Source organism: Saimiri boliviensis, chromosome 2 (assembly GCF_048565385.1).
Source record: "Saimiri boliviensis isolate mSaiBol1 chromosome 2, mSaiBol1.pri, whole genome shotgun sequence".
In the NCBI taxonomy this organism is placed as follows: Eukaryota; Metazoa; Chordata; class Mammalia; order Primates; family Cebidae; genus Saimiri; species Saimiri boliviensis.
This window is the reverse complement of record NC_133450.1, coordinates 221,715,277-221,739,507: the sequence shown is the minus strand read 5'-3', so window position 1 is coordinate 221,739,507 and position 24,231 is coordinate 221,715,277. Positions and strand designations below refer to the sequence as shown.

Below are 24,231 nucleotides of genomic sequence, written 5' to 3'. Positions count from 1 at the left end.
CTTTGGGGGAGGATCAGATCCTGCTTGGGCTGGATCTTGTTTAGCCAACCCCACCCTGCCTCTGGTGTCCCCACTGAGAGGTGCCTGTAGAGAAGGATGGGCTGAGCAGCACCAGGAACTTGTCAAGGGATTCTTCATAAGACCCTTCCACATTCTAGTCCTTTCCAAGGTAGGTAAGATCCACAGGGACTGGGAGAATTTCCTGAGAGGTAAAATGGCTCTATGAGGGGCCCACGCTCCAGCCTTGCTCTCTGGGAGGACAGGTTCTGGGACTGCCGCATTCCCTACCCCACCCCCCAAGGCTAGCACAGGGCTGACAAGAAGCAGGATGTCAGCGGATTTGGGAGTCCATCCTGCACTATGTTCCTCCGAGAAGTGTACACTACACAAATAGTGAACGGATAAAACATTTTGCATCACTAGGAAGATGGCACAGCAAGATTCCTGAGGCTGGACAAGGCTCTCCCTTTCTCCCCAAGCTTAGGAGGACATCAGAGGAGGTGAGAATTTTAGTCCACCAGGGCCAGAAGCAGAGCTCTGCTGAAGCTTCTGCTTGAGAATCACTGCCAAGTCCTTTCCCTCAGAGGAGAGTATTGAAACATTCCTCTGGGACTCCTTTTCCCAGGCTCCCTCCTATGGCTTGCAAAACAAGGCAGCAAAATGTTGGTGAAAGAGTACCAGCTTTGCTCCACGGACTTCCAGGGTGGCCTTAGGAAAGAGCTGTATTCGCTGGGCCTTGGTTTGTCCATGTATATAGTTGGGGATAGGCTACATCAGGGTCACAAACTCAAATGACTGCCAAGGCCAGTCAGGTAACGCAGTGAGTGAGAACAGGGGACCGCACCGAGCCTCTAAGGCAGCTCCAGCCGGTAGCCACCATGCTAGAGTGTAGGCCCCATGTTGTCCATTGTATGCTCATTTGGGGAAGCTTAGTAACCCTGGATTGTTACGGGGAATCTTAAGATTTTTCTTAAATGCTGAGGCCCAATCAAAATGCATCTGTGGGCTGGAATCCACCTGTGGTCCCCAGTTTGCAGCCTCTGAGCCAAACCTCAGCAAAGCAGGTTTTAGATTTGGTAGTTGTTCTGAAGGTCTGAGTGCCTACCAAGCATGCCCAAACAGGAGGGGCCCCTGGAAGCCCTAGTCTGGCCCTCTTACTGGACACGGGAGGTAACAGGCCCAGAGAAAGGAAAGGCCCTGGCCTGAGACCAGAGAGCAAGTTGCTCACAGAACCTGGAACTCTGGATTCCTAGCTCTGGGCATCTCTGCTCCCCACGAAGAGAAGACAAGGCAGTGTCAAGGTTAGGAGCACGGGCTCTGCATGAGGCTGACCCTGCTGAACAACTGAGCAGCTGTGTGATTTGGGCAGGTCATTTACCCCCTCCTTGCGTCCACATCTTCTGTAAATACCGATGATAACAGCACTTACCTCTCCAAGTGAGGATTCTGTGAGAGAAAGCCTATGAAGAGCTCAGCACAGAGTAGGGCACATAGTGAATGCCCAGTTACTTATTAAAATCATGCAGCCAGACGTGTTGGCTCACGCCTGTAATCCCAAAACTTTGGGAGGCCGAGGTGGGCAGATCACTTGAAGTCAGGAGTTTGAGACCAGCCTGGCCAACATGGTGAAACCGCATCTCTACTAAAAATACAAAAATTAGGCAGGAGTGGGGCACACACCTGTAATCCCAGCTACTCAGGAGGCTGAGGCAGGAGAATCACTTGAATCTGGAGGCAGAGGTTGCAGTGAGCCGAGATCATACCACTGTACTCCAGCTTGGGCAACAGAGCAAGACTCCGTCTCAAAAAAAAAAAAAATAATCAAAAATAAATAAATAGGCTGGGCGTGATGGCTCACGCCTGTAATCCAAGCACTTCGGAGGCCAAGGCGGGCGGATCACCTGAGGTCGGGAGTTCAAGACCAGCCTGACCAACATAGTGAAACCCCATCTTTTTAAAATAAGTAAATAAAGAAAATCATGCAAGCCACACCAATCAGGGCTGGGATGTCTGGGATGCATTTTGGCACCTTGTCTGCAAGGCAGTTTTCTTGTCTGGAAAGCAATGTTGCTTGGGAAAGAAGACTCAGTCAGGAAGCTGCATTCTGAAGTCATTTTTATTGAATATCTAACACCATAATAACCAGAGTTCCATCTGAGAGCAGAGGAGAGTGAGAGGGGGCCAGAACCCTTTGGTGGCTGAGAGGCCTCCTCAAGGCTGTGTTGGGGCAGGAGGGAGGCAGAGAGGTGAAGATATTGGGGAAGCCCTGACCCCACCCAGGCTGCTGCCCACGGGGCAAGAGGAAAGCCCCGAGACCTCCCTGTTAGAACCAAGAGGCCGAGCGAGGCGTGGGTGTTTGCAGCACACAGCTTCACCAAGAAGGTCCAGGGCTCCCACCCTGCGAGAACCTTTAGGTGTACAGTGGGGGAAAGGGCAGTTCGGCTGTTGGCTGGAGCCTGCAGAGGACAGAGGAGACAACCTTGAGGTGCAGGGTCACTGTTCCTAGCCTCCAGGGGACTGTTGGGTGCACACACCCACCCTGTCACCTACCAGTTCTCCGGGCTCCAGGTGGTGCCAGATGCCTCCATGAGGTGGAAAGTGTAGGCCTGGCGCGAGTGCTCGGAGAGGTTCTGCCTGCTCTTGTGCACCACTTCTCCGTGGATGAGGACCAGGGCCCCTGGCAGAGATGCAAGCAGGGCAGGAACCCACCAGCCCCACATCCCCTCCCCAGGGCAGGAAGGGACATGGGGCCTCCTCCCTCCAGCAGTTTTTGTGGCCCCCATCCATCCTCATTCCCCTCCCTGAAAGCTCAGGCACCTGCAGCTTGCCTCAAGGTCAGAAGCTAAGCTGTTGAGATGTGAGTTCCCCTGGGATCAAGTCCCCTCTGCTGTGGCCTGTGGCCTTGGCAAGCCTTGGGAAGGGCCTCCCCTCCCGAGGTATTTGCAGGATCAGGCAGAAGTTGTCTGTACTGTGCCAGTCCACTGGGACCTCTCCAGTGATGCTGAGTTCAACACTGGTTTTCCCTTTTCATAAGGAGAAGGGCCCGTCCAATAGCCAACATTTGTTGAGCAGTTGCTGTGCACTAGGCAGACTCTATGTCAACATATTTATCATCTCACTGACTTCCCACTTTACCTTTGGGGAAATTAAGGCTCAGGGAGGCAGTCATTTGCCCAGAGAAATAGCCCATAAGTAGCAGAGTGTGGATTCTAATGTAATCTGGGTCAACTTGCAGGGAACCCAGCTGCTTCCTGAATTCCCAGTGCTCATCCAGCCCCTCCTCTTTCTGTGACTTCACTGCCCTGGCATGACCCCGAGGGCAACCTCTTGGACACTGCATAGTCGAGCAAGCATAGACCAACAGATACAGCCCCCTGCCTCTCTGCCCTCTGCATCTGCCTACCTCTCTGCACTGGGGTGGGCACAAAGAGGCTGTTATCCCAGGCTGGCTCTGACCCGAGGAAGCTGGTACCAGGCGCTGAACCAGCAGGGGCCCGGACCATCCTTCTTGACACGCCACCTACAGGACAAAATGAAGACCTTTAAACTCCTCCTTTCTCAGAGTCCCTCTCCCTAGGGGATGGGGAGTCCAAATGGGCAGAAGAGACAGGGTTCCTCACTGGTATGGGAGCCAGGGATGAACCAGAGACAGCCGTTCTCCAGCGTGGCATCCTCCAACGCGATCCACATGCCCAGCACCCGGCCCAGGGGCTCCGTGTACAGGAAGGAGGCATCCTGATGAGGGAAGACTACAGCAGGCCCACTGGGGGTAAGGAGCCCAGGTCCCATCTCACCTTGGCCTCATTACCCATTCCTCAGTCCTCTGGGTACCCTCCAGAGCCAGCTTTCCCATGATCAGTCAGAAACTCATCATTTCCTGGCCCAGGACTCTAATGCAAGCGATTTCACCTCTCAAAGCTTCAATTTCCTAAACTGTAAAGTGGCTCCAACAACGACCTACCTCACAGGGTGCTGGAGGATTCAATGAGATCATGTTTGAAAAGTGCTCAGACAGAGGCCAACAATGTAACTACTTGCTATAAAGTAGGGCTTCTGTTTAATTCCAGTAAGATAACTCCAGCCACCATTCTTAACCAGGGACAAGCAGCCCCAGGCACCAGATGGCTCACCCAGGGGCATAAGATTGGGAAGTTGGGGTGGGGTGCAGTGGCTCATGCCTATAATCTCAGCACTTTGGGAGGCCGAGGCAGGTGGATCACCTGAGGTCAGGAGTTTAAGACCAGCCTGTCCAACATGGTAAAACCCCATCTCTACTAAACATAAAAAATTAGCCAGGTATGGTGGCATGCACCTATAGTCCCAGCTACTCGGGAGGCTGAGATAGGAGAATTGCTTGAACCCGGGAGGCAGAAGTTGCAGTGAGCTGAGATTGTGCCACTACACTCCTGCCTGGGCAACAGAGCGAGACTTCCTCTCAGAAAAAAAAGATTGGAAAGTTCGGGTGTGAAGCAGGGTGATGCTATGACCAGACATCCACATTTTTATTTTATTTATTTATTTTATTATTACTATTTTCTGAGACAGAGTCTGGCTCTGTCAACTAGGCTGGAGTACAGTGGCACGATCTCGGCTAACTGCAACCTCCACTTCCCAAGTTCAAGCAATTCTCCTGCCTCAGCCTCCCACATACTCCCACATAGCTGGGATTACAGGCATCCACCACTGTGCCCAGCTAATTTTCTTTTTTTTTTTTTTTTGGTGACAGAGTTTCGCTCTTGTTACCCAGGCTGGAGTGCAATGGCGCAATCTCGGCTCACCGCAACCTCCGCCTCCTGGGTTCAGGCAATTCTCCTGCCTCAGCCTCCTGAGTAGTTGGGATTACAGGCACACGCCACCATGCCCGGCTAATTTTTTTTTTTTGTATTTTTAGTAGAGACGGGGTTTCACTATGTTAACCAGGATGGTCTCCATCTCTTGACCTCGTGATCCACCCGCCTCGGCCTCCCAAAGTGCTGGGATTACAGGCGTGAACCACCGCACCCGGCCACCCAGCTAATTTTCATATTTTTGGCAGAGACGGGGTTTCACCACATTGGTCAGGCTGGTCTTGAACTCCTGACCTCAAGTGATCTGCTTGCCTCGACCTCCCAAAGTGCTGGGATTATAGGTATGAGCCACCATGCCTGGCCAACATCCACATTTTTAAAAACCTCCACACACAATGCTGGAGCACACGTAGGCTGGAGAACCACCGAACAAAGGAGTGTGGTCCTCAGCAACAGAATAAACAGGCTGCTGTCTCACCTCCTTCCTTCCCAGGAGTGGAGGAAGGAACTGGGGGCTGGATTCAGGCAGAGAAGGCTAAGGGTGGGGATGGTCATCCCTTTGGGGAACTGCCCTCAGGCTGATGGTGGGAGGAGGGGGTGGTCACAGGGAGGACTCCTTGGGCTCATACAAGGAAGGAAAGGGCTTCCTCAGAGGGGATGAGCTCCCCGGCACCAGAGGTATTTGAGTAGAAGTGGATAATCACCTACCAGGGAGGCTGTAAAGGGTGACTGCATGAAGTAGGGTGTGGAACTAGATCAGCAATTTCCATGCTGAAGTAGTCCTCCAGGGAACTTGTTAGAAATACAAATTCCTAACTTTGCACAGTGGCAGTATCGTAGCCAACGAGGTTTATCTGAGGCGCAGTTATTGCCAATTGAAAACTTTTCCCAGTACCCCACCTTGACAACTTAAAATATAGTCAGTGTTGGCAATTTTTGGCAGTCTCTACTGGGACTGAATTAACCAAAAAAATAAAAAAAATAAAAAGAAATACAAATACAAATTCCTGCCACAGGCTTCCACTGTGCTACCCCCTCTTAATAGTCACCAATAAATTTACTTCGTGTCCCAAAACAATAAAGAAATACAAATATTTCAAGGCCAGGCATGGTGGCTCACACCTATAATCCTAGCACTTTGCAGGGTGAGGCGGGCGGGTCACAAGATCAGAAGTCCAAGACTATGGACAGGCACGGTGACTCATGCCTGTAATCCCAGCATTTTAGGAGGCTGAGACGGGCAGATCACGAGGTCAGGAGTTTGAGGCCAGTCTGACCAACATGGTGAAACCCTGTCTCTGCTAAAAATACAAAAATTAGTCAGGCGTGATTATGTGTGCCTGCAATCCCAGCTACTCGGGAGACTGAGGCAGGAGAATCGCTTATCGCTTGAACCCGGGAGGTAGAGATTATGGTGAGCTGAGTTTGCACCACTATACTCCAGCCTGAGCAACAGAGCAAGATTCTGCTAAAAAAAAAAAAAAAAAAAATTCAAAAATTAGCCAGGTGTGGTGGCATTCGCCTGTAGAGTCAGCTACTGGAGGTGGGGGCGCCGAGGCAGAAGAATCACTTGAACTCGAGAGACAGAGGTTACAGTGAGCCGAGATCACGCCACTGCACTCCAGCCTGGACGACAGAGTTGAGAATATGTCTCAAAAAAAAAAAAGAAGTTCAAGACCAGCCTGGCCAAGATGGTGAAACCCCAAATCAGGCTGGGTGCGGTGGATCACACCTGTAATCCCAACGCTTTGAGATGCTGAGGCAGGGGGATCACGAGGTAAGGAGATAGAGACCATCTTGGCTAAAATGGTAAAACGCTGTCTCTACTAAAATACAAAAAATTAGCCAGGCACGGTGGTGGGTGCCTGTAATCCCAGCTACTTGGGAGGCTGAGGCAGGGGAATTGCTTGAACCCAGAAGGCAGAGGTTGGAGTGAACTGAGGGGGAAAAAAAAAAAAGGCCTGGGTGCGGTAGCTCACAGCTGTAATCCCAGCACTTTGGGAGACTGAGGCAGGTAGATCACAAGGTCAGGAGTTTGAGACCAGTCTGACCAATATGGTAAAACCCTGTCTTTACTAAAATGCCAAAAATTAGCCAGGCCTGGTGGCACATGCCTGTAGTCCCAGCTACTCAAGAGGCTCAAGCAGAAGAATCACTTGAACCTGGGAGGTGGAGGTTGGAGTGAGCTGAGATTGCGCCACTGCACTCCGGCCTGGCGACAGAGCGAGACTCTGTTTCACAAAGAAGAAGAAGAAAGAAGAAGAAGAGGGGGTGGGGGAAGGGGGGAAGGGGAAGGGGGTGGGGGAAGGGGGGAGGGGAAGGGGTGGGGGAAGGAGTTGGGGGAAGGGGGTGGGGAGGGGAAGGGGAAGGGGGAGGGGGAGGGGGAAGAAAGGAGGAGGAAGAAGAAGGAGGAGGAAGGAGAAGAAGAAGAAAGAAGGAAGAAAGAAGAAAGAAAAGTAGAAGAAGAAAGAAGAGGAGGAGAGAAGAGAGAAGAAATACAGATTCTGGGGCTGGGCCCGGCGGTGGCTCATGTCTGTAATCCCAGCACTTTGGGAGGCCGAGGTGGGTGGATCACCTGAGGTCAGGAGTTTGAGACTAGCCTGGCCAACATGAAGAAGCCCTGTGTCTCCTAAAAATACAAAAAATTAGCTGGGTGTGGCTGTGGGCACCTGTAATCCCAGCTATTGGGGAGTCTGATACAGGAGAATCGCTGGAACCCGGGAAACAGAGGTTTCAGTGAGCCCAGATTGTCCCACTGCACTCCAGCCTAGGCAACAGAGAGAGACTCCATCTCAAAAAAAAAAAAAAAAAAAAAAAAAAAAAAAATTCCCAGGCTCATGCAGCCCTACAGGCTCAAGATTTCAGTGACTAGGGCCTAGGAATCTGCTTCCTTTGTTTTGGTTTGGTGTTTGTTTGTTCTTGAGACAGAGTCTCACTCTGTCGCTCAGGCTGGAGTGCAGTGGCGTGATCTTGGCTCACTGCAACCTCCACTTCCTGGGTTAAAGCAATTCTCATCCCTCCACCTCCAGAGTAGCTGGGACTACAGGTAGGAGCCACCATCCCTGGCTAATTTTTGTATTTTCAGTAGAGATGGGGTTTCACCATGGTTGCCAGGCTGGTTTTGAACTCCTGACCTCAGATGATCCTCCTGCTTTGGCCTCCCATAGTGCTGGGATCACAGGCATGAGCCACCACACCTGGCCTAGGAAATCTGTATTTTTAACCAGCTAGGGGTTGCTGTCAAGTTCAGGACCCACTATGCCTAGAGCGCAAGGTTTCTCTGCCAAGTCACTATCAGAGGAGGGAACGGAAGGCGGCTCTTCCTCACTGGCCCAGCTCCTACGGCAGCAAGCGCTTTCCCTTCTTCTAAAGATCTGACAGCCACTGCTGGCTTACATGTCCCACCCACGGCCTTTTCAGGGGCCCACAGCTCTCAGCTCACCTTCACCGCCAATGTGAGGTTGCTGCAAGAGACAGAAAAAGCCTGGTGAGGGCAGAGGAGGGTGGAGAGGAGCAGGGCTTGCTCCATTTCACCATGTTGGGCAGGCTGGTTTCAAACTCCCGACCTCAGGTGATCCACCATCCTTGGCCTCCCAAAGTTCTGGGATTTTCCTGCCAGGATTTCACGACCACACCCAGCTGCTGAGCACCTATTGTGTGCCAGGCTCAGGAGGGATGCAAAGAGAAACCCTCCTCCCACCCAAGAAGGAGTTCCTAGCATCTGCAAGCACACACATGTTTAACAAGATCACAAAGCAGAATGGGGCAAGGACTGGAAGGAGAGGCTAGGAACAGGCCAGCGGTTGAGCCTTCCAGCCCTAGAGTCAGACAGGCCCCTCTTTTTTCAGGGGTTCCTGAAGGCTTCTTAGATGAAGTGGCACTGAGCGGGGCCTTGAAATCGGGGAGCACAGCATTTCAATTGGCAAAGAAGGGAGGAGGGAGGCCTGGGGATAACCCTTTCTCCTGTCACCAAATTTTAACTGAGCATCAACTAAATGCCAGGTGCTTAAGCCAGAGGAGACCGATTTTCCGCATTCTCCCACCAGCATCATAATTCCAGCAACTTTTGGCCCATGGTAAGGAAGGGCTTGGTAGGAGCTGTCTGTCCATTGTACAGATGGTAAACTGAGGCCTGGAGAGGACTCGGAGCTCACCTTAAAGATGTACATGCTCTGCACCACCACAGGCATCTGGAGGCCCAGACTTCTGGCCAAGTCCTGAGGAGGACAAAGGTCATGCTGCCAGCCTGCCACACCCATGGCCCACCCTCCTGGCCCTCACCCCCACCTGTGCTCACCTGCACCTTGGGGGAGTGTGTGATGCTCCTGAAGATGGGGTCGTGGGCGTGCAGAGCTGCAGGAGGGGAAGAGGCTGACGGCCCGTCTCAGGCCCGTGTGGCCCTCCACACCCAGCTCTGGGCATCCACACTCAGGCTCACTTGGACATTCTCACCTGTTTGTACGTATTAACCCTTCTGCTTGTTTATAACCGAGTCATGGGCCCCACGGGAGCCCTCCCCCGCACCAGGCCCTATGCCACCCATGCCCTTGTTCTTGACCTTCTGGGCATCTGGGAAGCTCAGTCCAGCCCCGACTCCCGACCCCTCACAGACGACTAAGGGCTCCAAGGGGCCAATCACGTGGTAGCAATCTCAGTACCACCACTTGCTCTGTGTGACCTCGGGTAACCATGTCTCTCCCCTAAGCCTGTTTCCTCTTCTCTCGAATGAGGATAGAGGAACCTGGGAGGCAGGGCTGCTGCAGGACTTGATGGGCTAATGAATGTGCAGTGACAGCCCAGGGCCTGGCATGGAATAGTCCCTCATCTTCATAAACATAAGACTGAATGGATTTAATGCCACTGAGCTGCGTACTTTAAAATGGTGATGATGGTATGGTAAATCTTAGTATATTTTACCACAGCTTGCCTACAAGCCTACCACGATATAAATTGAGGTTTAACAATAAGCATTCTAGTCCAGGCGCAGTGGTTTATGCCTGTAATCCCAGTATTTTGGGAGGCTGAGGCAGGAGGATCACTTGAGCCCAGGAGTTCAATACCAGCCTAGGCAGCATAGCAAGACCTGATCTCAATTTTATTTTATTTATTTTTTTCTTTTTCTTTCTTTCTTTCTTTTTTTTTTTTTTTTTTTGAGACGGAGTTTCGCTCTTGTTACCCAGGCTGGAGTGCAATGGCGTGATCTCGGCTCACCGCAACCTCCGCCTCTGGGGTTCAGGCAATTCTCCTGCCTCAGCCTCTTGAGTAGCTGGGATTACAGGCATGCACCAACCATATCAAGCTAATTTTGTATTTTTAGTAGAGATAGGGTTTCACCATGTTGGTCAGGCTGGTCTCGAACTCCTGACTTCAGATGAACTGCCCACCTTGGCCTCCCAAAGTGCTAGGATTACAGGTATGAGCCACCGAGCCTGGCCACTATGGGCTTTCACTAAGGCTCCTAAACTCTTCAGGCCTCAGTTCCTCCATTTTCTTTTTTTTCCCTTCTTTTCTTTCTTTTTTTTTTTTTTTTTTGAGCAGTGTGTCACTCTGTCTCTGTCACCCATGCTGGAATGCAATGGCATGATCTCGGCTCACTTCAACATTCCCTTCCTGGGTTCAAGCAATTCTCCTGCCTCAGCCTCCTGAGTAGCTGGGACTACAGGCGTGCACCACTACACCCACCTAAGTTTTGTTTTGTTTTGTTTTTTTGAGACAGAGTCTCACTCTGTCACCCCAGACTGGAGTTCAGTGTCACAATCTCAGGTCACTGCAACCTCCGCCACCCAGGTTCAAATGATTCTGCTGCCTCAGCCTCCCAAGTAGCTGGGATTACAGGTGCCTGCCGCCGCACCTGGCTAATTTTTGTATTTTTATTAAAGGCGGGATTTCACCATCTTGGCCAGGCTGGTCTTAACTCTTGACCTTGTGATCCACCTGCCTCAGCCTCCCAAAGTGCTGGGACTACAAGCGTGAGTCACCACGCCCGGCCAATTTTTATATTTTTAGTAGAGATGGGTTTTCACCGTGTTGGCCAGGCTGGTCTTGAACTCCTTTTTTTTTTTTTTTTTCTTTTTACAGATCCTCCCTGATGAACTCCTGATCTCAAGTGATCCGCCCACCTTGACTTCTCAAAGTGTTAGGATTACAAGCGTGAGCCACCGCTCCCAGCCAGTTCCCCCATTTTCTTTCCTGCACCCCCAAGCCCCTGCTCACCGTGGCCAATTTTGTTGATGGATTTCTCTGGAGGGACCAGGAAATTTCCTGTGGCACAAAGAACAGATAAAGGCGGAGAATTGGTGTCTATCCTTCCACGGGCAGCTGGCCTCAGCACGCTTCCAGTCCTTGGGGCAGATACCCTCGTCCAGCCCACCCTCACCATGTCTCCTCTCCAGCTCTAGGGGCCCAGCTCCAAACCTTTCTCATCAAAAACGCCTTTCTCAAAGAAGAATCGAATCTTGTCACCACTGCTCAAGAAATATTCTGTGCTGCCCTGTGGAAAGAGGACATCAGAAGACAGAGAGCATCCCAGGGTCAGAGGTGGGCCTGGCAAAGAGGGAGGTGGATTCAAAAGCTTCCCGCCCCACAGGGCTACAGACCCCCGGGGGCTTCTCAGCCTTGTCCACTGAGGCACAATGAACCAGAACTTCAAGTGCCTGGAAGCACAGCCCAAAGAAGCCAACATGGGACTTGTTGGAAACTTCACTAGACTGTTATTCAGAACGTGAATGTTAGAGTTCAACAGGGCTGGTTCCCTGGTAGCCTTGGATCCCCGGTTTTACATCTCCAAGCCTTGATTTTCTCACCTGTGAAAAAGGAATAATGGCTGGGCTAGAGGCTCACACCTGTAATCTCAGCACTTTGGGAGGCTGAGGCGGCAGATCACTTGAGGCCATGAGTTCGAGACCAGCTTGGCCAACATGGTGAAACTTTGTCTTCACTAAAAACACAAAAATTAGGCGAGTGTGGTGGTGGGCACCTGTAGTTCCAGCTACTCGGGAGACTGAGGCAGGAGAATTGCTTGAACTTGGGAGGCAGGGATTGTAGTGAGTGGAGACTGTACCACTGCAGTCCAGCCTGGGTGACAGAGCAAGACTCCATCTCAAAAAAAAAAAAAAAAAGAATAGGGCGAGGTGGCTCACGCCTGTAATCCTAGCACTTTGGGAGGCTGAGGTGGGCAGATCATGAGGTTGCGTGTTCGAGACCAGACTGGCCAACATGGTGAAACCCCATCTTAAAAAAAAAGGGAATAATAATAGAACTGACCTCCCCAGGCCAGGCGAGGTGGCTCATGCCTCTAAACCCAGCACTTTGGAAGGTTGAGGCAGGCAGATCATCTGAGGTCAGGAGTTTGAGAGCCTGACCAATATGATGAAATCCCATCTCTACAAAAGTTAGTTGGGCATGGTGGGATGCACCTGTAATTCCAGCTACTCGAGAGGCTGAGACAAGAGAATCGCTCGAACCCAGGAGGTGGAGGTTGCAGTAAGCCGAGATCACACCACTGTACTTCAGCTCGGGCACCAAGAGCGAAACTCTGTCACAAAAAAGAGGGGGGAAGGTGGGTACAGTGGCTCACTCCTATAATCCCAGCACTTTGGGAGGCTGAGGCAGGTGGATCACCTGAGGTCAGGAGTTCGAGACCAGCCTGCCCAATGTGGCGAAACCCTATCTCTACTAAAAATAAAAAATTAGCTGGGCATTGTGGTGCATGCTTGTAATCCCAGCTACTTGGGAAGCTGAGGAAGGAGATTTGCTCGAAACTGGGAGGTGGAGGCTGCAGCGAGCCGAGATCACACCACAGCACTCCAGCCTGTGTGATGGGAGGAAGACTCCATCTCAAAAAACAAAAACAAAACAAAACAAAAAACCCTGGCTTTATTGCAGTGGTCTGGAACTGAACCTAAAATATCTCCGAGACATGCCTGTACATGTGTTATCTCACTGAGCCTCCCAAAACACAGACAGGTAGTGTCTATTATAATCCCCATTTTATAGAAGAAGAAATTGAGGTAGCTTTTTTTTTTTTTTTTTTTTTTTTAAGAGAGAGAGACTGTCTCGTTCTGTTGCCCAGGCTGGAGTGCAATGGTGTAACGCAATCACAGCTCACTGTAGCCTTGACCTCCTCAGCTCAGGTGATCATCCACCTCAGCCTCCCAAGTAGCTAGGACTACAGGTTCACACCACCATGCCTAATTTTTTTTTTTTTTTTTTTTTGAAACAGGGTCTCACTCTGTTACCCAGGTTGGAGTGTAGTGGCACAACCTCAGCTTTCTGCAGCCTCCATCTCCCAGGTTCAAGCAATCCTCCTGTCTCAGCCTCCCAAGTAACCAGGATTACAGGCACACGCCACCACTCTCAACTTTCTTGTATTTTTGGTAGAGATAGGGTTTTGCCACGTTGCTCAGGCTAGTGTCGAACTCCTGGGCTCAAGTGATCTGCCAGCCTTGGCCTCCCAAAGTGCAGGGATTACAGGTGTGAGCTACCACATCCAGCCATGACTAGTTTTTTTTTGTAGAGATGGGGTTTCACCATGTTGCCCAGGCTGGTATCAAACTCCTGAGCTCAAGTGATTTGCCCGCTGCCTTGGCTTCACAAAGTGCTGGGATTATAGGCTTGAGCCACCATGCCTGGCCAATAAAAATATTAAACATAATGATGCTAAGCATATGTCAGAGATTTTACTGAGTTCGTTATTTCATGAGGGAAACATTAAGATGTTACAACTGGTTCAAAGGAGATTCCAAGAATCACATACACACATATATAGATACTAAGGAATACGGAAATTATTATTTTTTTAGACAAAGTCTGTCTGTCACCCAGGCTGGAATGCAGTGGTGAGATCTCAGCTCACTGCAACCTCTGCCTCCCAGGTTCAGGCAATTCTCCTGCCTCAGCCACCTAAGTAGCTGGGACCACCGGCGCCTGTCACCATGCCCAGCTAATTTTTGCATTTTTGGTACAGACTGGGTTTCACCATGCTGCCCAGGCTGGTTTTGAACTACCAACCTCCAGCAATCTGCCTGCCTCAGCCTCCCAAAGTACTGGGATTACAGGTGTAAGCCATCATGCCCAGCCCTTGAAATGAATTTAGAGATAGACGCAAACTGTCCTTTTTTTTGAGACAGAGTCTTGCTCTGTCATGCAGGCTGGAGTGTAATGTCAAGATCATAGCTCACTGCAGCCTCAACCTCCTAGACCTGAGTGTTCCTTCTGCCTCAGCCTCCCATGTAGCTGGGACCACAGGAATATACCAGCATGCCCAGCTAATTAAAAAAAAAAATTTTTTTGTAGAGACAGAGGTCTCAATTTGTTGACCAGGCTGGTTTCAAACTCCTGGGCTCAAGCAATCCTCCCTCCTTGGCCTCCCAAAGTGCTGGGGTTACAGGCATGAGCCACCACACCCAGCTGCCCAACCGTTCTATCCACAGGGCAATAATTGCATTCCTCAGGACCCAGTTCAGGGCGACGTGACTGGAACAGAGTGGCACTGACCCCCTACTTGGAAAGGTATCATGTGCATCATTATCAGTTTTATCCAATGCAAAATGTTGTAAAGTTACTCAGACCAGGAAAGCTGGAGGTAACCCAAGAGAATGAGACAGGACGCCTACTGATCTTTTTTCTTTCTCACAGTATCAAGAGTGAATTAGAGGATGTTACTGAGTGCTGGGCACCATGCCAAGCTCTTTTCTTTTCACGAATTATAAACCAAGATATACCAGCTTTTTTTTTTTTTTTTTTTTTTTTTTGAGACAGGAGTCTTGCTTTGTTGCCCAGGCTGGAGTGCAGTGGCATGATCTCAGCTCACTGCAACCTCTGCTTCCCAGGTTTAAGTGATTTTCCTGCCTCAACCTCCCAAATAGCTGAGATTACAAGCACCCACCACCATACCCAGCTAATCTTTTTATTTTATTTTATTTTATTTTGAGACGGAGTTTCGCTCTCGTTACCCAGGCTGGAGTGCAATAGCGCGATCTCGGCTCACCGCAACCTCCACCTCCTGGGTTCAGGCAATTCTCCTGCCTCAGCCTCCTGAGTAGCTGGGATTACAGGCACGCGCCACCATTCCCAGCTATTTTTTTGTATTTTTAGTAGAGATGGGGTTTCACCATGTTGACCAGGATGGTCTCGATCTCTTGACCTCGTGATCCACCCACCTCAGCCTCCCAAAGTGCTGGGATTACAGGGTTGAGCCACTGCACCCGGCCCTTTTTTTTTTTTTTTTTTTTTTCTGAGACTGAGTATTGCTCTGTTGCTCAGACTGGGGTGCAGTGGTGCTATCTCGGCTCACTGCAACCTCCGTCTTCTAGGTTCAAGTGATTCTCTTGTCTTAGTCTCCCAAGTAGCTGAGATTATAGGCACGTGCAACCAGGCTCAGCTAATTTTTGTATTTTCAGTAGAGAAGGGGTTTTGCCATGTTGGCCAGGCCGGTCTCAAACTCCCGACCTCAGGTGATCCACCTGCCTCGGCCTCCCAAAGTTTTGGGATTACAGGTGTGAGTCACCGCCCCTGGTCAACATATCAGCTTTAGTCTCACATTCTTCCCACTGCATAACCTGTTAGTCTCTGAAGGCAGCTTAGAGGGCATAGGAGTCAGCCCTTCTTACTCCTAGGAACCCTTAGATGACCTGCCTGTCTCTGGCTGCAGGACCTGTCTGTGCTCCCCCCAATATCTCCCCAACAGAAGGCAGGCGTGTAGCAAATGGGACCAGCTTTTTGGAGGAAACTATCATTCCTTAACAGGCTTTTTCCTTCTCAAGACTCCATTCTCCCCCTGTCCTGGTATGGCTTCCGGCTGTTGTAATTCCCCTTATGCCCACCAGATGGCAGGTGCTCCTCAGTGTGAGTGCCAGATTGCACCTGGCCCAGGCACTGCTGGCAGCCGCATAATAAAACTCCAACTATGAAGGGTCAAGAGAACCCTGTGGGAGACCCCAGAGTCTTCAGCTTACCCATCGCAAACTGCTGGGTTCTACCACATGACCCACTCTGTCATTGGAGGCAGAAAATCTGAGTTCCTAGCTCATAGGGGGATAACACTTATACAGGTGGGGGTCTTCCAGACCACTGGGCTGATTCCAGATGGCTGGCCATAAAGTGGACTTTGGTGGCCAGAAAACAGAAAGTAAAGCCGAGCTGGGGAACGGCAGGGACTTAGTATCAGACAGATCTGGGTTGAAATCCTGATTCTGTCCATTACTAACTATGGCTTGGGACAAGTGAGCTGAACCTTATTTTCCCCACCTGTCTAATGGGGACAATAGCCTGTAATCTCAGCACTTTGGGAGGCTGAGGCAGGTGGATCACCTGAGGTCGGGAGTTCAAGGCCATCCTCACCAACATGATGAAACCTTGTCTCTACTAAAAATACAAAAATTAGCCAGGTGCAGTGGCAGGCAGCTGTAATCCCAGCTACTCGGGAGGCTGAGGCAGGAGAATCACTTGAACCTGGGAGGCGGAGGTTGCAGTGAGCTGAGATTGCCACACTACACTCCAGCCTGGGCAACAGAGTAAGACTCTGTCTTTTTTTTTTTTTTTTTTTAATTCTTTTTTTATTTTTTATTTTTTTATTTTTTAGGAGGAGTTTCGCTCTTGTTACCCAGGCTGGAGTGCAATGGCACGATCTCGGCTCACCGCAACCTCCGCCTCCTGGGTTCAGGCAATTCTCCTGCCTCAGCCTCCTGAGTAGCTGGGATTACAGGCACGCGCCACCATGCCCAGCTAATTTTTGTATTTTTAGTAGAGACGGGGTTTCACCATGTTGACCAGGATGGTCTTGATCTCTTGACCTCGTGATCCACCCGCCTCGGCCTCCCAAAGTGCTGGGATTACAGGCTTGAGCCACCGCGCCCGGCTGACTCTGTCTTAAAAAAAAAAAAAAAAAAAAAAATGGGGACAATAATGCCTACTTGATAACTTCATAGTGAGGACCAAGGGAAAGGTGTGTAAGGGGCTTGGCCTGGCACCCCGTAGCCTAGGGATCCTCCCTTCATGCTGCTGCTCTGGCCAGGACCCAGCCCCTCCTCAAAGATCACATCCCATCCTCATGCGTCCCAGATACCTACCTGGGCTCGAAGCTGCTCCTCTTCATGGGTGGAGAATTCTGTTCGGCAGTGGGGAGGAACATCCATTTCAGCCACTATTTTGCCAATCCTCAGTTGCATGGCCACACACTCTTCTGCAGACAAGAATCCTTCCAGCACCAGGAACCCATCCTCTTGGAACTGCAGGCAGGATTGGGACTAAGGCTTCCCCAGTCCTCAAATACTCCTGTCTGCCCCTTCCCTCAACCCTGCAGCTATGTGAAGATGGGACCAGGTAGCCTGTTCACAGCCCTGTCCTCTACCCCAGGCATGGAGTCTGGCACCCAGCAAAGAGCAGTCAATATTGGCTACTTGAATGAAAGAAAAAGTAGTGAGGCCAGGTGCAGTGGCTCATGCCTGTAATCCCAGCACTTTGGGAGGCCAAGGAGGGCAGATCACCTGAGGTCGAGAGTTTGAGACCAGCCTGACTAACATGGAGAAACCCCATCTCTACTAAAAATACAAAAAATTAGCCAGGCTTGGTGGTGCATGCCTGTAATCCCAGCTACTTGGGAGGCTGAGGCAGGAGAATCGCTTGAACTCAGGAGGCAGAGGTTTCAGTGAGCCAAAATCACGCTGTTACATTCCAGCCTGGGCAACAAGAGCGAAACTCCATCTCAAAAAAAAAAAAAAAAAAAAAAACACAGAAAAAAGAAAAAGGAGTAGGAAGGGGAATTTGTCCCTGTCCTTCCTGTCCAATAGGCTTGGGTCACCTGGAAACACCACCTTATTCATTTGTTCAACTAATATTGACTGAGTATCAACTGTGTCTAAGACACGGTTTTAGAAGCTGAAAGCATAGCTGTGAGCAAGTCAGCCATGATACCTGCCCTCACGGTGCCCACAGTCTAGTGAAGGAGACCAGCGTTAAACTAATCACACAGGTAAATTTACTGTCACAAACTGCGTGCTGGAGAGAGAGGGTGACTGCGTGCTGAAGGCAGAAGCAGCTAGAGGACACTGGGAAGGAGAAGGTGCTTGGGGCAGCAGCTCTCAGGGAGTGACATTTCAAGAGGGGACCAGCGGGATAAGGGAAGAGCATTCCAGACAGAGGGAGCAGGATATGGGAAGCCCCTGAATTTGGGAGGAACATAAGGAATTGGGAATGGAGGAGGCAGAGTGAGGGGAGGGGTGGAAGAGGAGGCAGGAGGATGGTAGGGGCTGGGCCAGGCTGGGAGCTCGGTCTTATCCTGAGCGCAGCAGCAGCCATGGAGGGGAAGCAGATGTTTTCTTCTGATTTGCCTCTGGTCCTCTTATTCTGAGGCTCTTGAGAGAGGTAAAGGAGGGAATGAATATCTGCACGTTTGCCTGCAGAGGGTTACCTAGTCTTAGCCCCAACAGGGACACTGAAAGTCACCTAATGCTGGGCATGGTGGCTCATGCCTATGATCTCAGCAGTTTGGTAGGCTGAGGTGGTCGGATCACTTGAGGTCAGGAGTTGGAGACGACTCTAGCCAACATGGCGAAACCCTGTCTTTACGAAAAATACAAAAATTAGCCAGATGTGGTGATGGGTGACTGTAATCCCAGCTACTCGGGAGACTGAGGCGGGAGAATCATTTGAACCCGGCAAGCGGAATTTGTAGTGAACTGAGATCACACCACTGCACTCCAGCCTGGAAGACCAAGCAAGACTCCGTTTCAAAGACACACACACACACACACACACACCCCCACAAAGAGCCTGTGTCCTTCCAGCAGTGTATTTGTGTATTTACTGGATTAAGGGTATGCACAGGTGGCTGTGGTTGGCCCAGTTCCCTAGGAGGCAATTTTCAGCTTGATACCGATGCGATTGATTCCTAACAGATCTGTAGGGCCCATGGTGGGTGGTCATGAATGGTGTGTGGAAGCCAGAAGTGAGCATCCCAATTTTATTTTTCTTGTAGAGATGGAGTTTTGTTATATTGCCCAAGCTGGTCTTGAATTCCTGGGTTCAAGTGATCCTTCCACCTTGGCCTCCCAAGTGGATTGGGATTACAGATGTGAGCCACAGCTAGGAATTCTTTTTTTTTTTTTTTTGAGACGGAGTTTCGCTCTTGTTAACCCAGGCTGGAGTGCAATGGCACGATCTCGGCTCACCGCAACCTCCGCCTCCTGGGTTCAGGCAATTCTCCTGCCTCAGCCTCCTGAGTAGCTGGGATTACAGGCACGCGCCACCGTGCCCAGCTAATTTTTTGTATTTTTAGTAGAGACGGGGTTTCACCATGTTGACCAGGCTGGTCTCGATCTCTTGACCTCGTGATCCACCCGCCTCGGCCTCCCAAAGTGCTGGGATTACAGGCTTGAGCCACCGCGCCCGGCCGGAATTCTTTTAGGACGATTAGGCAATAGGGGAGAAAAGATATACATATGGGGATATTCACTGAGCCTTGTTAATGACAGCACTAAGTGGGGAGTAACCTAAACACTCAGCTCAAGGTGATTAGTTTAACAGAGTACAGTTTATCTATCTAGAACACAACACAGCTGATAAAAATCATGTAGCAACATATTTACTCTCTTTTTTTTTTAAATTTTTTTTTTTTTTTTCTTTTTTAAATAAAGATGGAGTTTCACCATGTTCGTCAGTCTGGTCTTGAACTTCGGACCTCAGGTGATCTGCTCGCCTTGGCCTCCAAAGTGCTTGGATTATAGGTGTAAGCCACTACACCCAGCCGAAACATATTCACTCTCATGGGAATGAGCCTGATATACTGTGAGATGAAAAATTAAAAAAAAAAAAATGATTGGCTATAAATGATTATCTGGCCACTGTGAGAACTTGGCCAAATAAGTTCCTTCCTCTTTCTGGCCCTCAGGCTATCAAATGAGGATGACAGCACAGCCTCTTTTATTGAACCTGGCAGGCTGGGCTCGGCAGCTCGTGCCTCGTTGTCCCAGCATTTTGGAAGGCTGAGGCAAGAGGATCGCTTTAGCTCAGGAGCTCAGGACCAGCCTGAGCAACATAGTGATGAGACCCCCATCTCTACAAAAATAAAAATAGGGCTGGCGTAGTGGCTCACACCTGTAATCCCAGAACTTTGAGAGGCTGAGGGAGGCGGATCACTTGAGGTTGGGAGTTCAAGACCAGCCTGGCCAACATGGTGAAACCCTTTCTCTACTAAAAACCCAGGAGGCAGAGGTTGCAGTGAGTGGAGATCGCACCATTGCACTCCATCCTGGGTGATGAAAATGAAACTCTGTCTCAAAAAAAAAAAAAAAAAAAAGTCAGGTTCCAGTCTGGGCACAGTGGCTCACGCCTATAATCCTAGTACTTTGGGAGGCTGAAGGGGGCAGATCACTTGAGGTCAGGAGTTCGAAACCAGCCTGGCCAATATGATGAAACGCTGTCTTTACTAAAAACAAAAATTAGCCAGGCATGGTGGTCTGCTCCTCCCAGCTACATGGGAGGCTGAAGCAGGAGAATCCCTTGAACCCAGGAGGCAGAGGTTGCAATGAGCCAAGATCATGCCACTGCACTCCAGCCTGGGCGACAGAGACTCCGTCTCAAAAAAATAAAAAATAAAAATAGCCAGGCACAGTGGCTCACGCCTATAATCCCAGCACTTTGGGAAGCCGAGGTGGGTGGATCACGAGGTCAGGGGATCCAGACCATCCTGGCCAACATGGTGAAAACCCATCTCTACTAAAAATACAAGAAAAATTAGCTGGGTATGGCGGTGCACATCTGTACTCCCAGCTTACTCAGGAGGCTGAGGCAGGAGAATTGCTTGAACCCAGGAGGTGGAGATTGCAGTGAGCCGATATCGTGCAAAAAATAAAAATAAATAAAATAATGAACTCTGTGTCGGGGGAGGGGGTGTGTGTGCCTGTAGTAAGACCCTGTCTCCTCCCCACTCCCTCAAAAAAAAAAAACTTGTCCAGCACTTGATTCGTGGTAGCTGCTGTAATGGAAGAAAATTTCTAGAGCTGTATACGAAGATATTAAGTCTCAGCCTAGGAGGGAGTTTCGCTCTTGTTACCCAGGCTGGAATGCAATGGCGCGATCTCGGCTCACCGCAACCTCCGCCTCCTGGGTTCAGGCAATTCTCCTGCCTCAGCCTCCTGAGTAGCTGGGATTACAGGCACGCGCCACCATGCCCAGCTAATTTTTTGTATTTTTAGTAGAGACGGGGTTTCACCATGTTGACCATGATGGTCTCGATCTCTTGACCTCGTGATCCACCCGCCTCGGCCTCCCAAAGTGCTGGGATTACAGGCTTGAGCCACCGCGCCCGGCAAAATACTGTGCTTTCTAATTCCCACGTGGTAGCCTTTTGTGATTGGACGGACCTGGGCCCTTCTCGCGAGCCCCGCCCCTCCTGGGCGCTGCCCCCCCTCCCCTCCTTGCCGATTCCAGCCCGGGGCGGAACTGCGGGGTTCTGAGGCTTTATTCTTGTTTTGGTCAAACACACAAGCCCCTACCCCACCCCACCCTGCGTCCTGTGATCTGGACACCCCGGGCTGTGTGTGAAGTCAGGGGTTGTGGTTGGGAACAGGCGCCTCTGGATTTCGGTTTCCTCCTCGGTAAAATGGGGCAAGGGGTGGGTTGAGCACCGGGGCTACCGCGGTGACCCCTCCAGCGCCCCCGCCATGACCCTCCCAGCCCCTACCTGCAGGCTCCTACCTTCTGGAGCTGCGAGGAGCTCAGGCGGGCCATGGAGACAGCTCGGGGCACTGGGCGGCTTCTAGGTGCTGCCTCCGGGTGGGGAGGAGAAAGTTTAGGAGCCTGGGAGGACTTAACCCTTCCCTACCCGGAGAAAACCCGATCCCACCACCCAACCCTCTTCCCGGAGACACTGCCAGATCAGCCTGTGACCTCCAGGCTAATCTCTCCCACCCCCACAACGAATCCAGGATTTGCCCTTTCCCATCTCCAAGGTTTTTGTCTGCTCCCTCTGTGTTTCTTTCTGGAAACCACCGCCCACCACTGCTTACCAGGTGCCCGGCAGTTATACTCTGAGAGGGTCAGGCAAAGAAGCTGGGCGGAGTATCAGTCCAGGCGCTGCCATTCCCCGTGACTCTAAGGGACTTCTGCCCCTCTCTAGGCCTCAATCTGGATAGAGTGGAATGCAGGATGGGTCTGGGGGGCGTGTGACACCCCCCTCCCCCAGGTGATGGGCATTCCAAAGGTGGAAGAGGTCCTGGGGAGAACTGTCTGGGCCCCTCCCAGCCCTGATCTGAAAGCCTCTCCGTCCTGGGAGGATTATGGAAGGGAATTAACGCATCCATCCGGAGCTCACAGGAAGGCAGAAGACACAGGTATCTTAGGAAGAGGAAGCGGCTGGAGTGAGAGAGATGCCTCGTTACCCACCCTCAAGCCTAAGATACTTGGCATCTCAAGTCGGGCTGGCACAGTGGAGGTGAGGTCAGAACACCTGCACACCACCCTTCTCAGCCCGCCCTGCCCAGGAGCTAGCAGGGCCACTCTCTGGCTCTGAAAAACCAGCCACTGCCTTCCCCAAAAGGATGCCTTCTGAATGGCGAAGGGACAAAGTGTTTCAGGAGTGAGCATGGGGACACTGCTCAGCCCTCAAGAGCCTTGGCCCCGAGTCAAGCTGTATTTGCTGGGCCACCGCTCTCGGAGCTGCTGCTTGGGCCAGGTCGTGGGGTGGGGTGGGGGGAGGGTAAGCACTGAGTGCAGCCCAAGCTTCCGGTTCAGAAGGGTTAGGCTGGGTGAGGGGCAGGCAGATGACAGAACCACGAGGTTTGCTGGAGGCAGGGTGTGTTCCCAGCTGTCCTCAGCCCTTCTGATTCAACTGCCCAACAAAGACAGATGCCTACCGTGTGCCAGGAACACTGAGGTCCCCTCAGGCTGGGCCAGCCACCCCCTGGGAGCCCCCACAGAAGGCTTATAGAGGAGGCTCAGTGAGGCAGACTGCATTTTCATCCCAGTTGTTCAGGCCTTACTTTCCCAGTCTGTAATTTGGGGCTAGCAGAAGGCTCCCCTGTGAGTGGTAAATCAGATGAATGCTTCACGGCTGATAAAGAGCTTGGCACCTGGCCTGGCACTAAGTGCCGACCAACTGGCGAAAAACTTGTTCATCAAATGTTAGCAGGGGCTGTTCTGGGTGGAATATGATGGAGAAAAAATTGTTCTGAGCTTCCGAAATTGTTGTTACAATCAGAGAGAAGACCACCACAGTGGTTTTAGGCAGAGTGGAGAGCCCTAGGCGGGTGGGGGAGGGGGACGGGGGAGGCCCAGCTCCCACTAACTAACTCTTCATTCTGCTCAGCTTTGGGAAGTGGGTGGGCGGTGTTTCCACATGGTTGTTTTTTCCAAAAGCTAACCAGCTCCAGATCGAACTCTCCTGCTCTGAGCACTGGACAGCGTCAAGGCTGGGGTGGGGTGGGAGTGGGGTTGGGGGTGGAGGTTGGTGGGTGGTGGGAAGGGTACCAGACTCAGGGAGAGACCGCCACCATGGAGACAGAAAAGAGCCTCTGCAGGGGGTCACAGTCCAGCTGCTCAGCCTGTCAGAAAGCCCATGGCAGAGGCAAGAGGGAGGGCATCTTGGCTCAGGCCTGAGATCACCTGGGGAGGTCAGAGTCCCCGTGGAGGAAGGACAGACTCTGGCCAGTTGCAAAGGAGGTGCCCAGGCAGCCACCCAGGCCTCATCACTAAGGCCAAAGTCAGATATGATGGCCTTTTCTTCCTCACCCAAAGACTCCTGCTGTAGGGCGCCCCCATTGGCCCACAAGGATCCTTGGTCTGGAAGGAAGATACAAGGCCAGCTACTGGGTCCTAGGAGCCAGCCCTCCACTACAAACCTATACAATCGCCACTGTCCCTCGGAACGTCCTGCGAGTCTGCCATTACCTTCTTCATTTTACAAAGGAGAAAACTGAAGCCCCACATCAAATGTGGCAGAACTGTGATCTGGAAGCAGCTGTCTCAGAGCCTCCGCCTGGGACCCCAGTACCTCCCAAAGGCTCCCAAAGGGGCTGGGAGCTGAGGCAGGTCTCCCCACAGTGACTCTCAGCCCCACATCTGTAGAACACTTGGGACTCACTGTTGGAACTGCAAGAGACCTCTGAGAGCACAGAGTGGAAATTCCCACTGTACACATGGGGATATGGGAGGCCACTGGAGAGAAGCGCTAGCTTCCTGCATGTCCTGTCCCATGATGGGACAGAGGCCCGGGACTAATGGTTCCATTCCAGTGACCTCCTCTCCCATCCCCACCCATCAAAACTCATGAGGGGCCAGGCAAAGTGGCTCATGCCTATAATCCCAGCACTTTAGGAGGCTGAGGTGGGTAGATCTCTTGAGCTCAGGAGTTTGAGACCAACCTGGGCAACATGGCAAAACCCTGTCCCTACAAAAAATACAAAAATTAGCCAGCATGCCCCTGTGGTTCCAGCTTCTTGTGAGGCTG

General features: G+C 51.3%; 1 protein-coding gene and 1 non-coding gene across 14 annotated transcripts; one reads left to right on the top strand and one right to left on the bottom strand.

Annotated features, from left to right (window-relative positions):
- Nucleotides 1–2,098: 2,098 nt before the first annotated feature.
- PHYHD1 (phytanoyl-CoA dioxygenase domain containing 1) lies at nt 2,099–22,414 on the bottom strand. Of its 13 annotated transcripts, XM_074395449.1 has the most exons (13): nt 22,170–22,413; nt 21,794–21,911; nt 21,483–21,550; nt 16,856–17,014; nt 11,202–11,277; nt 11,001–11,048; nt 9,085–9,140; nt 8,942–9,004; nt 8,230–8,251; nt 3,621–3,749; nt 3,404–3,520; nt 2,551–2,677; nt 2,320–2,456 (listed from the first exon to the last, which is right to left on the bottom strand). In XM_074395449.1, exons 3-13 carry the CDS (start codon nt 21,513–21,515, stop codon nt 2,411–2,413), a joined length of 876 nt encoding a protein of 291 aa, XP_074251550.1. In that variant the 5' UTR covers nt 21,516–21,550; nt 21,794–21,911; nt 22,170–22,413; the 3' UTR covers nt 2,320–2,410. The 13 variants fall into 13 exon arrangements, with proteins under 13 accessions (XP_074251543.1, XP_039330886.1, XP_074251546.1 ...); XM_074395442.1 differs by lacking the exon at nt 8,230–8,251 and having other exon boundaries at nt 2,099–2,456; nt 21,483–21,554; nt 22,170–22,414; XM_039474952.2 differs by lacking the exon at nt 8,230–8,251 and having other exon boundaries at nt 2,099–2,456; nt 22,170–22,414.
- LOC120366532 (U4 spliceosomal RNA) lies at nt 5,602–5,742 on the top strand. Its single transcript, XR_005581172.1, has one exon. It is a non-coding gene; the product is annotated as a U4 spliceosomal RNA (small nuclear RNA).
- Nucleotides 22,415–24,231: the final 1,817 nt, after the last annotated feature.

What these genes read in the sequence shown, in the direction of transcription:
- PHYHD1 (XM_039474951.2), bottom strand. Translation starts at nt 21,515, where the DNA reads ATGGCCCGCCTGAGCTCCTCGCAGCTCCAGAAG. An exon ending in CATCAACAAAATTGGCCACG is followed by an intron (nt 9,141 to 11,000) that starts GTGAGCAGGGGC and finishes CCCCTCCTGCAG; the next exon opens with CTCTGCACGCCCACGACCCC. An exon ending in ACCTGGAGCCCGGAGAACTG is followed by an intron (nt 2,457 to 2,550) that starts GTAGGTGACAGG and finishes TGTCCTCTGCAG; the next exon opens with GCTCCAGCCAACAGCCGAAC.